The 15671-nt window shown below is 41.9% G+C and overlaps 1 protein-coding gene across 2 annotated transcripts in view; it reads right to left on the minus strand.

Moving 5' to 3' along the window:
- Positions 1 to 1809: 1809 nt before the first annotated feature.
- Positions 1810 to 15671, minus strand: part of SMN1 (survival of motor neuron 1, telomeric) — a 37642-nt gene continuing 23780 nt past the window's right edge. For both annotated transcript variants that reach the window (XM_089689010.1, XM_089689009.1), the window contains 3 exons: positions 12636 to 12746; positions 9891 to 9966; positions 1810 to 2386 (listed from right to left, as the gene is read on the minus strand). In XM_089689010.1, the coding sequence (XP_089545136.1) occupies positions 9910 to 9966; positions 12636 to 12746 (168 nt within the window). In that variant the 3' untranslated portion in view covers positions 1810 to 2386; positions 9891 to 9909. The remainder of the gene's footprint in view (positions 2387 to 9890; positions 9967 to 12635; positions 12747 to 15671) is intronic.

Genomic DNA, 15671 nt, shown 5'->3' on the forward strand with positions numbered 1-15671 from the left:
GGAGGGAGGAGTCGCTGTGTTTGTGGAGCCAGTGCATCCAAATTGATATGAATGGGACTGCCTGCACAGGGGTTATATAGAACACTGAAACATCCCACTCAGGCAAACACAGCCCTTCACACAAATGTACACTTTAGTATGCCCATATCAACGCAGCCTTATTTTGTGCTTTGTAGTTGCTTACTTGTTATGCATTACTGTCATCCTGCCTGCCAGTACCATCATCATGTATGCTTTAGTACGTCCATGTGAACAAGCCCTAAAAATGGCTGAGCATCTCCTCTGAAAGCACTACAACTTTAGGTCACAGTCTAAGCAGAAATTTGCTTTGGTTAGGATATGTTAATAACCACTTGCCCTCCTGAAGATTTACCCCCCTTCCTGTCCAGGCCATTTTTTGAGTAACAGCGCTGCATTACTTTAACTGACAATTGCACGGTCATGCAACACTGCACCCAAATTAAATCTAAGTCTTTTTTTCCCCACAAATGGAGCTTTCTTTTGGTGGTATTTGATCATCTCTGCGTTTTTTTTTTTTATAGCGGGACTGCAGCAGGCATTCTGACATTGGGGAGGGGAAGGATGACTAACTGCCACTGACGATAAGAGTGAGCAGAGCTATTGGAAAAAAGAAAAAAAAAAGCACTGGGCATGAAGGGGTTAACATCTGGGGCAATCAAAGGGTTAACTGTGTGCTGTTTTACTATTTTGTCTGTGTTGTGCTTTACTGTGTAAGCAGGCTGCTTTGTATTGTCTGATATGCAGAGCAATACATAGCAGCGTGCTGGTACTGACAGGAGAGATCTGTATTGTTTACATACAGACCTCTCCCGTCAGTGTTCCTTGGTGGTCACCGGGTGCCAGCGGGGAATCTCCAGCCAGGACCCAGTGATCGACAGCTGTAGCTGCCAATGGCAGAGTGGGTAGGGCGGCACACACGCCCCCTACACGGAAATGCAAAATCGTGTAAATATACACATGATTGTGAGCAGCCCTGCTGCCCCGTAGCAATAGTTCTGCTATAGGGCGGTCAGGAAGTGGTTCATTCATGTGTATCCTTGCAATGATAGACTTTTTACAGTGCAGTAAAAGTCCCCATATACTGCCCATTCTGTAACGTTGCAATACACTGCCCAAAGCACTTCTGCAGGTTTGCCATGTCATGCATTAAGTTCAAAACAAGGTCATGGCTTATTTAAACCTTTTGATTGCAACATTCAACATGCCAAAGGCCACCTAAGACAGGGTAATTCAAAATGTACAGTATATAAACTATTCTTTTAAAAGAGCTAACAGTAAATGTCATGTGAAAATTCATGGGTTGCAATTGTTGACCTGAAAAAATGTTTTTTATTTGTAAAGTAGTGGAAAGCTAGAAACCCTGTGATTTTATTGCCATCTGTGCCCTGGTTGCAATTTCCCTCACCCCCTGTCCAGAAATAAGGAAGGAAATCTATTTAACGGATCACCAGACATACCCCAGTAAGGGTTTCTTATTCTTCCCTGCTCTATTCAAACCAGTAAAAAGAAAGTTTTGGTGTGATGTATACTTTAGGAAGGATGGTGAAGACCAGGAGATGGAAACCTGTTGACTCTACATTAGGAAGGCAATCACTTCAACAGCACGAATAGCAAAAAGGGACATAATTTTGCTCATATATCAGAATATATCAGCAATAAATGCTACATTAACACACTTTGGCAAAAATGTGCAAAATTTCAGTGGTACCTGCTCAGCTATACAATACATATGTAGACAAAACAAAAATTTAAAAAAAAAAAATGGAAGAACAGAAACAAACAGAAAACTGACAACATGAAAGTTTTATTATTTCCTTACAAAACTTATTACTTATCAAAAACAATTTTCGACAAACTAGAAGTCACAAAAAACAGAGCTTTGGAGAGTAACCAAAACATGAAGGTTTCCATAAGTAGAGCAGTTTGGCTATAAAATAAAAGATAATGCACTTTATTAACCAAGCAGGAAAAAATCAAATCGGAGACTTAAAGGATAAGTCTAGCTTGCAACTACTTTTCCTTCATCCTCTACATTGGGCTCGGTTTCACTTTGTCATTACAGTCTGACTTAATGAATCGGCTGCCATGGTGGGAGATGAGAGGTGGTTGAAACAAAAGGGATCTCACAAAATGCCATGATTAAAAATGCATTGTAATAAATTTTATTTGCAGCATTTTAAAACACGCGTGATTTTTTTTATTGAACAAACTGAAATAATTCAATTACACAGACTTCATACAAGTTAAGGAAAACATATTGCTATATGGCGACAGTTATATGTATTAAATGACAGCAACAGTTCCGAAAGATGTATTCATGTTTCCGTTGCCCAGAAGCAGGTCCTCTCCCTAGGAGAGATGGTGCCTGTGATCACAGGTGGAGCAAATAAAAGATTACCACATTGTTAAAGAAGTAATTGAAAACATATAATAGCATACTTCTAAAGGACAACTACAGTAGATGTTTGCTGTGTGCCTGGGTTCACTTCTGCTCAGTTCTAGAAGTCTAGAAATATTAGACTGCTTGTAGAGTTCAGTGAACACTACTGGGAGAATATTTATGTACTCTGGTGTTTGGGATTAGTGCCAAACATATGGCAGTAAAATATGTCACTGCTGTTCTGTTTTGGACTGCAATGGGTCCAAGTGATGCTGTATATAATCATGGGTCTCTTAGGGTTCAAAAACCTGCCAACTCGGTTCTGTTTTACCTGTACTGAGATAAAAGGACTACAAAAAGAACATGGACATGTATTCTCAAATACAAAACATGGATAGTGTCCTCACATAAAATACAAAACGTTCTCATGTGTCAGTCTGTAATTATACATTTTACCATTCGTGTATTCTTTGCTATAAGCTGAAACACAAAGAATAAAAAGAACACCGAATTCCATTGCAAATATAGCAACTACTATTTACCGTAAATAAAATAAAACAAAGTGACTTGTGCAATGCCACCAATTCCACATGTAAATCACCAAACCATATTGTGATCCAGCTGCTGCATTAAATTGTGTGTTCACCAGAAATAAATGAAATACATAATAAAATGTGTTGTGCTGCTGTTTGATAATCAAAATTAAGTGTAACTGTCTTCTGTGCTATAAAATAACCCTAATTTCAAATCAATGCATAAAAATAAACTATTAAAGTGTATCTAAGCTCACAACAGTAAAATCAGTCTGTATATGCAGTAAAGCATGCTTGTTACACTCACTGCGGAACCCAAGCGGTTAATCCTCTGCATTGTGTAAAACTGCTGTTTGATCCTGACTTCTCTGATCCTCCCCTTCTTCCAGTGTCCCCCTCTTATCTCCTGATAAGACATTGTGTGGAGTCACTCTGCACATGCTCAGTTTGGTGTGTATTGCTCTAAAGGTTTTTTTTTTTCTTGGGAGAATGCATGTTTAATCAGCACAGGGCCAACCAGCACTGTCCAGACATAGGTCAGGGGTTCTGCATCCTCCTAGAGCAAAATTAAAACTCCTCCTACAAGCTTTAACCAGTGCTAGGCTGGACACTGATAGAAGTCACAAGACTGCTCTAACTGCTGATGAGAAAAAGGTATTTAGCAGTTTCTATTTACTAAAATAATTGCACTTCCAAGTTCTGTGTACTGTGGGAAACCAGATATAGTGAATGCAGGGTCCTGGGTTTAGTAATACTTTAAATCACATTGCAGTCAGTCCCACATAATGAAGAAAGTTCCCAAACACTTCAATATTGTGTTTTGGGTAAACTGTGCGTCAAAAAATACGATCTTCATGCGGGTAGGTGAACCCAAATTCCCTGCTGCTGCAAGCTCTCTTGAACAACACTGTGCACCACCTCAAACATGATTTAGGATGTACCCTCACCTTCAAATGTTGACCTATAAATCAGAATAGCTCACAAAGCGTTTCCCGCACCTTCTGGGGATGATATAATGGACCTCTTAATGGACCTGGACTCCCCTGTGATCAACTGCTCACAAAGGGATGCTGTCTCTTTAAAACTCCACTGCACAGCTGTTTAGCTCTGTAAAGTGAACTCAGCCACCACAGTGTACTATTAACCAATACTATAAAATGTACTAAGTATTGCATTCACATATATAAACATAAAACTCGCTTTGACAGGTCTTGCTGCACTTCCAGCCCTCGGCTCTGAAATCACCTGGCACCTCCCCACGCATATCGTCACAGATCACGCAACTTCATCAGGGATTGAAGTCATGTGATTGGTGACCTCTATAAAGATCATACGGTTTTAACCACGGTTTACCTAAAAGATAATACTGACGTGCATGGGGATTTTCTTCACTATATGGGACGGATTGCAATGTGATTTAATGATTTTTATGCATTGATTTGAAATTAGGGTTATTTAATAGGACAGAAAACACTTAATTTTGACTTTCACAATTAATTTTATTATAGACAGCGAAAAAAGAAAAACAGTCAGAGACAAGCTCATTGACGCAAAAAAAGTAAGGTGTACAATTCTGTACTGAAATATTGACACGGAGAGAAAACGGACTACAAAAACACAATCTCAAAAGGGATGGAATAAGACCCTGTAAATTGCGTTAACAGCAAATAGTAACCAATGAGCTGGTAGGCAAAGACCAAGGATAGTCACCAAAGTCGCATACAGATGATAGGAAAAGCTGAGCATAAAATCTTACTGTACGCATATCGGAACTCTACACCTAGGACTTCCAAGGAAGTCCAATCGGTGTATAAGACATTACAGGCACAGTTCTTTAGGGGTATCTCAATCGGTGCATATAACATAAAAACCTGAAAAAAACAAAAAATAAAAAAGATTAAAAAAAAGAAAGGGAAAGAAAAGAGAAAAGCGGAGAAAGAAGAAACAATAGTAAAGACAAAGAAATGGCTCCAGGGGGTCGCAACAGGAAAATCTTATATTGACAGGAGGGTCTGATCAAATCTAGACGGTTGAGCCACATCAATCCAAGGACGCCAGATCTGCAGAAACTTAGTGTGGGTGTCTAACAGCATGGCCGCTAGCTTCTCATTAACCATTATAAAATTCATCCAATTCTTAATGACCTCAAAGCTAAGAAGAGGGGTTTTCCAAGCTCTCGCGATCGTCAGTTTGGTAGCCATAAATAGATGTGATGCTAACTGCCGCTCAGGACGGAGTAGGCCTACTTAGTGGTTTAAATAATAGTGCCTCATATGGGTTATGCTTAATATCGGTGTGTGCTTAATATCGGTGCATAGTACGGAGAAGGGCATAGACCAGCAATGGGCAAACTACGGCCCGGCGGACCTTTTAATCCGGCCCGCGGAGCGTGATACATTGGCTGTCAGGATGTAGGCGGGGCAGCGTGACGAACGTGAGGGGAGCTAGGCTCCTCTCACAGTCCGCCCTGAAGACCGGAACGGCGCGGGATACATTGGCTGTCAGGATGTGTGTAGGCAGGGCAGCGTGACGAACGTGAGGAGAGCTAGGCTCCTCTCACAGTCCGCCCTGAAGACCGGGAACACGGCGAGAGGAACGCGCGGAGCAAAGGTAAGTGAATTGACACAGGGGGGACTTGGCTTACTACTTGGGGGGGAATAGTACTATGGGGGATGAAATAATATGGGGAATGAATTACTATATGGGGGATGAATTACTATATGGGGAATGAATTACTATAGGGGGGATGAATTACTATATGGGGGATGAATTACTATATGGGGGATGAATTACTATATGGGGGATGAATTACTATATGGGGGATGAATTACTATGCTTACTATGGGGGAATATTACTATACTTACTATGGATGACACATACACATCATTCATCTACTCTTGGTCCGGCCCCCGGGTCCAATATATGAACCCATTGCGGCCCTCAAGTCAAAAAGTTTGCCCACCCCTGGCATAGACCCTAATCCATAGTCTACATACCTTGGGGCAGGTCCACCAAATATGGGCCACGGTACCTATTTGTATACGATCCCAAAAGCAAGTCAAAGAATATGAGGGAATAAAACGAGCCAGTCGGGCAGGCGTATAATACCATCTATAAAAGGACCTTGTAGGCATTTTCTAGTATAACAACATTCCTCGAGCATTTAGACAATGCTTGAGTCATGATCTTGCTAATCTAGACAACCGAGTTCCGATTGCCACTGCTGATGATAGGAGTAAAGCGGGGGAGCCCTTTAAGAAATTACAGTGGAGTAGACAAGGGAGATCAAGTCTGGCACATGAGGCCTGTGCCTGCAAAGACTTTCGAAGGGAGTCAGCCTATAGGGACCCAAATGGGCTCGTAACAATGTAGTAAGAAAGTGATGGAGTTGGAGGTAGCTAAAATGTTCCCTCAACGGGATATCTTGTGAAGAACGCAAAGTCACGAAAGTGAGTATCCGAGTAGCAGGGAGCATGGAGTGCACGTCATTGAAGCCATGGGCTGACCACCATGCAAACTGGCCAGGATTGTCAAGGCCCGGGGTAACAATGGGTTGTGGAATATGTGCCTTAATTTTGATTTTCAAACAGCAACAACACACATTTAATTATTTATACTATTTAACCTAATTATTCAAATATGTATAAGCTTTAAGCATATGTATAGTCAAAACTTTGTTTATTTTTAATAAAATTAGGTAGGGCGAGACCCTGTAACGTTATTGCTGTCTGTGACCCTTGTTTGTACTGGTGATCATCGTCACTAAAACAAAGTATCAGGAAATCCAAAAATTTTAAGGCTGCCCCAAAACAAAAAAGATGAGGGTGTATGGCTCATTTTCTGACACCATACTAAGTCTGCGGAGACCCAGCAATGGATCAATATTAAAATCATTCCAAAAAGACAAAGCTGAGAAAAATCAGACTATTCTGTTTTGGAGATCACATGAATAGGAACCACTCACATCAGTTCATTATCTTCTTTCCAGGATTTGGGCATTTGGAAGTTGCAGCTCAGCCTTGGAGCCAAGCACAACCCCAGAATACACCGCCCTCGAGATTGCCAATCACTTCAAAAACAAGATTGACACTATTCACAGGGACATCGCTGCTGCTCAGACCTCCACCCCACCTACCTCCTCTCACACAGCAACCCCCTCAAAACCCCTCCCCCTTGGCCTCACCACTGTTCAGACCTCCACCCCATCTAACATCCATTTAACCCCATCAAACATCCCTCACACAGTAGCCCCCTCAACACTACACTCCTTCAACCTCACCACCACCGAGGAGGTCACTAAGGTCTTCTCTGAAGCCCGCCTCACCACCTGCCCCCTCGACCCTGTCCCCTCACAACGCCTACGATCTCCCTCCTCCTCCATCCTACGCTCCCTCACCCACATCTTTAATCTCTCCCTCTCTTCTGGCGCATTCCCCTCCACTCCCATACTTAAAAAGCCCTCCCTGGACCCCACCGACCCGAACAACCTTAGACCCATCTCCCTGCTGCCATTTACATCCAAACTCGAGCGCCTAGCCTATAATCGCCTAAGCTCTCACCTCAACAACCTCTTCGACCCCCTACAGTCCGGCTTCTGTCCCCTACACTCCACTGAAACTGCCTTACTCAAACTCACAAACGACCTGCTAACCGCCAAAGCTAATGGCCACTATTCAGTGCTCCTACTCCTCGACCTCTCCGTGGCGTTCGACACAGTCGACCACCCCCTCCTCCTCAAGAACCTACACTCCCTTGGCCTCAGAGACTCCGCTCTCTCCTGGCTCTCATCCTACCTATCACAACGCTCCTTCAGCATTACCTATAACACTACCACCTCCCCACCACTCCCCCTCTATGTTGGGGTCCCTCAAGGCTCTGTCCTCGGGCCCATTCTCTTCTCCATCTACACCTCCTCCCTTGGCCAACTGATACACTCTCACGACTTCAACTACCACCTCTATGCCGACGACACGCAAATCTCTCTCTCAACCCCTCGCCTCACCCCTTCAGTCTCTGCCCAAATCACCAGCCTACTGAATGACATATCAGATTGGATGTCACTTCACTTCCTTAAACTAAACCTCTCCAAAACCGAGCTCCTAGTCTTCCCCCCAGCCTGCGCACCTCCCCCCCCCCCCACTGACTTCTCCATCACGTCCAACCATGCCACCATCAAGCCCACCCCGCAAGCCAGAGTACTTGGTGTCATACTAGACTCCAATCTATCCTTCCAGTCCCAAGTCCAATCGCTAACAAACTCATGCAGACTCCACCTCCGCAACATCGCCAAAATACGCCCGTTCCTAATCCCAGAAACTACTAAGCAGCTCATCCACTCCCTCATCATATCACGACTTGATTACTGCAACTCCCTCCTCACTGGCCTGCCTCACCACAGGCTATCCCCACTTCAGTCGATCCTGAAAACGGCGGCCAGACTCATCCACCTTACCAACCGCTCCGTTTCCGCCACCCCCCTCTGCCAATCTCTCCACTGGCTTCCGATTGCCCAACGGATCAAATTCAAACTGGTAACACTGACGTACAAAGCGGTCCATAATTCTGCCCCAAACTACATCACCGACCTAATATCCAAATACCACCCAAAACGCACTCTCTGCTCTTCACAAGACCTCCTTCTCTCTAGTTCCCTGATCTCCTCCTCCCATGCCCGCCTCCAGGACTTCTCCAAGGCATCACCCATCCTCTGGAACTCCCTACCCCAATCTATCAGACTATCACCCACTCTCCTCTCCTTTAGGCGCACCCTAAAAACCCACCTCTTCAGGGAAGCCTACCCTACCCTCTGCTAACTGCCGATCTCCTCCACTCTTCCTACCACACCATTCCCCACAGCTATCTCCTCCTGTACCACTATCCCTTCCTTCCTAGATTGTAAGCTCCAAGGAGCAGGGCCCTCGAACCCCTCGTGTATCGCACTGTATTGTTATTGTACCGTCTCATGTATTGTCTCCCATTGTAATGTACAGCGCCGAATGAACTGTTGGTGCAATATAAATACTGTATAATAATAATAAGGAAGGAAATGCTCATTATAATAACAAATTTTACCTGTACAAGAATGATCACTTTCTTCATAATCATGATGATCAAAAGGACAGGCAACTAAACACTAATAACATATTACCATGACGAAGGCATTCCATATATCACTGTTTATATTCTTTTCAAAAAAGAAAAAAAAAAAGGGGAGGTATCTGTCTTTTAGCTGAGCAAACACTGTTGCCAGTAATAATTGTTTTTGTACAATGCCAGATTCAAAGAATCTGAGAGCAGATTTGGGAAGGTAGAGGTCTATGAAGTGGATTTAAACACTGTATATAGCCTTGTCATGTGGCTTATCACATGACTGTAGAGAGGAAGGAGCAGCTGCCTTCTTTGCAGAGAGTGATCTCAATAAAGAGAAGAGGATAAGGAAGGAGTATACCCCTGCAGGAGAGTGGGAGAAATCCATCCATCCTTAAACCAACACAGGGATCAGTTAATCAGAGAGACCCCAGGTGGAATGTTGGAAATATTACAACCTACTCTTGATTAAACCCTGGAGGGATATCTACCATTGGAAAAGGTCTCATCAGTCCAATTTAGGACTAAAAGCTGTGCTAGCCTAATTTTGTGTTAGGCTGTGAAGTGAGCGCATAACAATAATACATTGGATCCATGTTTGAAGTTGCTATTTCCAGAAGTTGTATCTAATAGTGGACACTTTTTTGAATTGATTTTGGATTGATTTTTTCCACATATATTTTATACATTTTTTGTGTATTGTGGACACCGTTTTTGGAATTTTTTCACAATATTATAAATTTCACTTGATATTAATTATATATTCATTTGATTATTAGATTGAAATTTGGACACATAAGCTATAGAATATTTTATTATATGTATTAATAGAGTGGAGCGCGGCACATATTTATTATTCTATACTCACATGCTAATGTTTATATTTCCTATTTTGGTTGTGGATATTTTCCAAATGAAGTTTCCATTCGACTTTGCTTTAAACCCTAAAAAACAATGAAAATGTAATCAAATAGAGGAGGTGGGAAATAATCCATGCAAGCTGCTCACTGTCATGCTTGTTGACAATACAATGAAAGCAGCCAGAAAACACAGGCCAGCAAATGCCAGCTTTGAATAACATAGGACGTTAAAACAGACATAGCTAGATCAAAAGGAACAATGTTCTCTGTAGTACATGTCAGATACTACATAGACTGCAGTGGGAGCTAGGACAGCAAATGGACCCCAAAAGAAGAACTAATGTCTGCAGTATTCTCTCCTTCATTCCAGAAATGCAACGGTTGGATTCCTGGCATCATTCCTGCCAGGCTTTTATCGGGCGCCAAGTTATGGCCTCTTGATTGGCTGTCGGGAATGACATGAATCCCACACATGCGAGTCTTTCATTCTGGCACACTGGCAACTTGTCAGGAATGCATGCTGAGCTGTGTACATTCAGCAGAAGACCACAAACAAGCAGTTAATTTGTTCTACTGCCAAAGAGACATAGCATGTTTTAACTTTAGTTCCACTTTGCATAGCTAAAATCGTACCTCAGTTTAGACATGTTTTAGATGTATTTATTTATACCCATGTAGGATGTGTTTTGATGCAAACACCACCAAAGATGCAGCAAACAGGATAATGTTTAATTCACTGCATCAAATTGTTGAAGTGTAAATGTACTCTAAGGCCCATTTCACACTAGTGCAATTTCTCCTGCATCAGCTGTGGCACTGCCATGCACACAAAAAGAAACCACATTCTCTATGGTGCAGCATAATGCATTTTCAGCCCCATATCAATGGAAATGCAAGTAAAGCACATGTAAAATGCATGTACGTTCATTTTTAGTGTGTTTTTGGCAGAGTTGTGTGTAAAATACAGTCTCCTCCTACAAAAAAACGCATGAAGCATTAAAATGCCTAAAAAAAATACACAAAAACTCACATGAAAAATGATTATGCGGCAGCACTAGCGGGAACCTAGGCTAAGTCTTATCTGGAAATAATAATTGAGTTATTTAGTAATATTACCTCACAGCTTGCTAATTATGCATTGATCCTGGACATCTCTCACTGACAAGAAGCTTTTCAAATTAAATTAGCACCAATCCTGTGGTGTAAATCTTCAGATAGAGGAATCTTAAAGTGCACTTCCAGATTGGAATAACACCTATTTTATATTTGTTACATATTCCCATTTACATGGCATAACATAAAATATTTAAAAATCATTGCTTAATTTTTACTTATACATTTACATATAGTGGGGGTTTGTTAAATATGACTGCAGAAGTGGAAATACAATTTAATAAAAGGCCTATCAAAACCAAAAAAGAGAAAGCTGCAGGTATAAGGTGCAGACACCCAGATGTATGCACACATACCTACAGCAGTCTTGGCAACTTTGCTGTCACAGAGAGTCCTAGAGGCAAGCTCCAATACCTTGGGACTGTCCCACCAGGAGGCAGGAAGGACAGGCAAAATTTGGCATGCCCAGAAAGTACTGAAGCTCTGCCTGTCGAACCAGCAGCAGTTTTTCTTACTTTTGCTGTTAATGACAGGGCATATAATGTGATCACTATCCTACAATAGCCTTTTATGTTTAAAGAATATGTAAATCCAACATTACATATTCCTGATATGTGCCATGTACTTGTATGAAAAAGTATCTTCTCTTTCTATTGCTTTAGCGTGAAACCCCTGGTGTTCATGCCAGTCCCCCTGCTTTCCTATTAAAAAGTGACCACACTAGGCATGAGAGCACAGCATAGTCAGTTTTCTAGCTGTGCTGAGAACTCAGAATGCTCTCCTCCAACAATCAGACTTGTGCTGACATGCCTTGCCTACCTCCTGACCCCCGTGCACAGCCATTTCTCTGGGAAGACCAGCATTCTGCTGTTTCTCCTCACCTAGCTCTCTGAGCGTCTTATGCAGCAGAGGACAGAGGGTATGTGATCACATATAAAAAGAAAAAAAAAAGAAGAAGAAGCGGGTGGGGGGGGATTGTTCATAATGTTTTGTTTTGCCTCTAGTTTCTATTTTAAACCTGTATGTGTTCAAGTGAGGGTTCACATATACTTTAACCTACTTTAAGGTTTAAAGTGGAACTACACTTCCATTTGAGCACCACAAACCAAAAATGCTATTTAATCAATTTTTAATATTCAAAACAAACGCCCCCATCCATGTCTCCATGCTTTATGCTGTTGAGAATTCACTTTGAAAGAAAAAAAAAAAAAAACCCCTAGCATTTTTGGTTGTGGCAATCTTGAGTAAGGGCAGATGATTCATGTAGCATTAACGCCCTGGAAACCACCTGCCCTTAGCTCAGGCATGCAAACAGGAGAAGGTTTGCGTCGCTGAGAAAGCCCCTCCTCCCCTACTGAAGACTCCTGGGATATAAGACATTTGCTTAGGCATGGAAACCAGGAAATGTAAAAAAGTTTAAAACAAGCCAATACGATACTTTCCTATCCATTTACTAATGCTAGCAGCATAAGGATTACAAATAGTCCATTTTGACAGAGAGTGAAGTTTCACTTTAAGTTCTATTGGGTAAACAATTTGTTTTTTTTTAAATTATTATAAAAGTTAAAAATTTAAAATTGCTTGGTAATATTAAAAATAAATTATAATGCATAAGTGTGAGCAATAGGATGCACACTCACCAGATAATAACCAGTATGATAGCCACTCATGTACCAGGCAATTAGCATGCTTCCCAAGGCTTCATCATCTTCTGTGATATCAGGGCCCATCGGTGGAGGAGGGGGTATCAGCTAAACAGCAAAACACAAGAGAAACTTTATAAAACAACCGATTACATTTTTTGCTTGAATATTCTCCAAATAGAAAGCACTAATAGTCTGTTGGCAGGAATAGCAGGCATTAGGTAAGCATTTCAGAGGAAGTTAAAGTTTAGCTAAAAAAAAAAAAATCATCTACAGCTTCACATCACTTACCTGTGATGAAGTATATCTGAGGTTGAGCAGGCAGCGGAATCCCAGACAAATCTTCACTTCAGAGATGCCCTGTTCGCTCTTTCTGGCTCTGAACTTCTGACAACGCAATGGTTACAGCTTCTGGACTTAATAGCAGTAAACCAGGGGTGCTCAACCTGTGGCCCTCTGAGCCCTTTATTGTGGCCTCCACCTCAAACCAGGGGAAGCGCACTTCTCTTATATCCTGTGGGTTTGGTGGGCTTTCTAAATGTGCACCAAAACTGCTGAATGCAGGAGTCTTGGTGTGCTTTCAGAACTTGAACCACATCCTCAAGATATAATAGAAGTCTACGGAAAAGCGCAGGAAAGCCACATGTGCACCTGCAGTGCGGGTAAACTGCAGCGCATCATTGTGAAAACAGCCTTATAGGGGGCTCATGACAGTAAGGGCTTGTTTACATTTGCATAGAATATAAAGGATGCGGCGCTGTATCACAACTATAATTATGCAAAAACGTTGAAGATATATAGTGATTAGGTGACTAATGTGATCACAAACATTATGTAACAAGCAGAGTATCATGCAGTGCAAAATAAACAAACAGTCTTAGTGACAATCCCTCTCCTTCAAAAGTGCTTCTTCCACGCGGTGATAGTGAGAAGGGTAAGGTTGTGCACTCACCAGATGTACAGTGTAACTGCGCATTTAAAGATGAACTTTTTCTACTGGATCCACTGGTAGCTCCTAAAAGGTCAGGTCAGGCCAGATATTCCTCCCCCGCTGGATGTTGCTGACAATCCACGGTCTCCCTTTTGGGTGGCTCATTCCTGGAGAAAAGGCATTTTTAACAACTTTCCTTCTTGGTCACATGATATCCTTCAGCTCCCAGTGTTTCCTATAGAAAAATCATCCCTGGAATTTTCTCCAGGAATGAGCTGGGAAACACTGGGAGCTGAAGGATATCATGTGACCAAGAAGGAAAGTTGTTAAAAATGCCTTTTCTCCAGGAATGAGCCACCCAAAAGGGAGACCGTGGATTGTCAGCAACATCCAGCGGGGGGAGGAATATCTGGCCTGACCTGACCTTTAGGAGCTACCAGTGGATCCAGTAGAAAAAGTTCATCTTTAAATGCGCAGTTACACTGTGCATCTGGTGAGTGCACAACCTTACCCTTCTCACTATCACCGCGTGGAAGAAGCACTTTTGAAGGAGAGGGATTGTCACTAAGACTGTTTATTTTGCACTGCATGTTACTCTGCTTGTGACATAATGTTTGTGATCACATTAGTCACCTAATCACTATATATCTTCGACGTTTTTGCATAATTATAGTTGTGATACAGCGCCGCATCCTTTATATTCTATGTTTTTGCAAGGTTTTTTGGTATCCTTTTTTGATGCTTGACTGCTTTATTTCATTCATAGCGCTCACAACTTTCCTTAAAGCTTGTTTACATTTGCAGTTTGGGGGGGAGGGGGCTAAAACCCCATAGATAAGATGGGTTTTTACCACACACCCCCATACACTGGTGTAGCATCAGGGGTCACAATGGCGACCCTGCCCTATGCTCCATGGAGCCTGTGCAGCTTCTCTGTCTCATTGTTTTACACTTCGACTGGAGGGGGCGGCATATACACGAACCAATCCACTCCATTTTCCTCCTGCAACCGCTGAATGCCAGGAGGAGAAGCTGGCATTCAGCGGTTGCAGGAGGAAAATGTTCATTATACTAGTCAAAATAAAAAAAATTAAATTCTGAATTATATTTCAATGTGGCCTGCGACCAGTGGCCCTCGCTCTCGAAAAGGTTGAGCACCCCTGCAGTAAACAATAGCAGTAAAGACTGTCTGACGGGGACACACACCCTCCATCGTTCTCTATTGAGAACAGTTATTTTATTGATTATACTGCTTGTAAAAATTAATTTGTGAATGAAGGAGAGAATCCTATGACTGATCAGACTCTCCCTCATTCACTTATGTTACAAGCAGTGTACTTAATGACAGAACAATTCTCAATGGAGGAGGAGGCATGTCCCTGTTTGACCATATTTACTGCTGTTGTACCTGAAGCTATTAACCACTGCAGCGCCAGAAGTTCAGCAACAGGAAGAGGGCAGGCATCCCTGCAGTGAAGATCTCTCCAGGATTCAGTTGCCTGCACAAGATGGGAAATACTTCATCACAAGTAAGTGATGTAACTAAAGTTGTATGAATTTTATTAGCTAAACTTCAGCTCTAAAAACACTTTTCATAATGCTTCCCTTGAGTGTCCAAATTATGTAAACGTTGCTAGTACAAATCCATGTTTGAGATAGAGAGTTTATGTTGCTATGCTTTAACACCTGTGAGAACACCTTCCTGAAGTCTACAACAGTTGAAAGGAACACTTCTCAATGCCTCTATAGAGATGGGGAAGTTTCTAATGTCGGATTTCCAGGATTTTGGAGGACGTGTTAGGATTAGTCAGGATAATTTATCATTCAAAGTTTAGTCTTTTCTGCATTGTTTATATTTGAAAGCCTACAGGGAATAATACAGAATTTCTGAAATGGGTAGCTGATATGTTGGCATAAAATTCACACATGAAATACCGGCCTTTACACGGTGTAGATGATGGGGAAAAAAAAATTAAAAATTAACCATGCAGGTCCTGAAACCAAATGAAAAACATAACAAAATAGTAAACGTAATATAAAACTAGAGATAAATGTATAAAGAGGAACAACAAATAACAAATTAAGTTTCTTATACAACAAAC

The sequence above is a fragment of the Staurois parvus genome, unplaced genomic scaffold (assembly GCF_062004578.1).
Source record: "Staurois parvus isolate SC_StPar_1 unplaced genomic scaffold, SC_StPar_1.0 ptg000466l, whole genome shotgun sequence".
NCBI lineage: Eukaryota > Metazoa > Chordata > Amphibia > Anura > Ranidae > Staurois > Staurois parvus.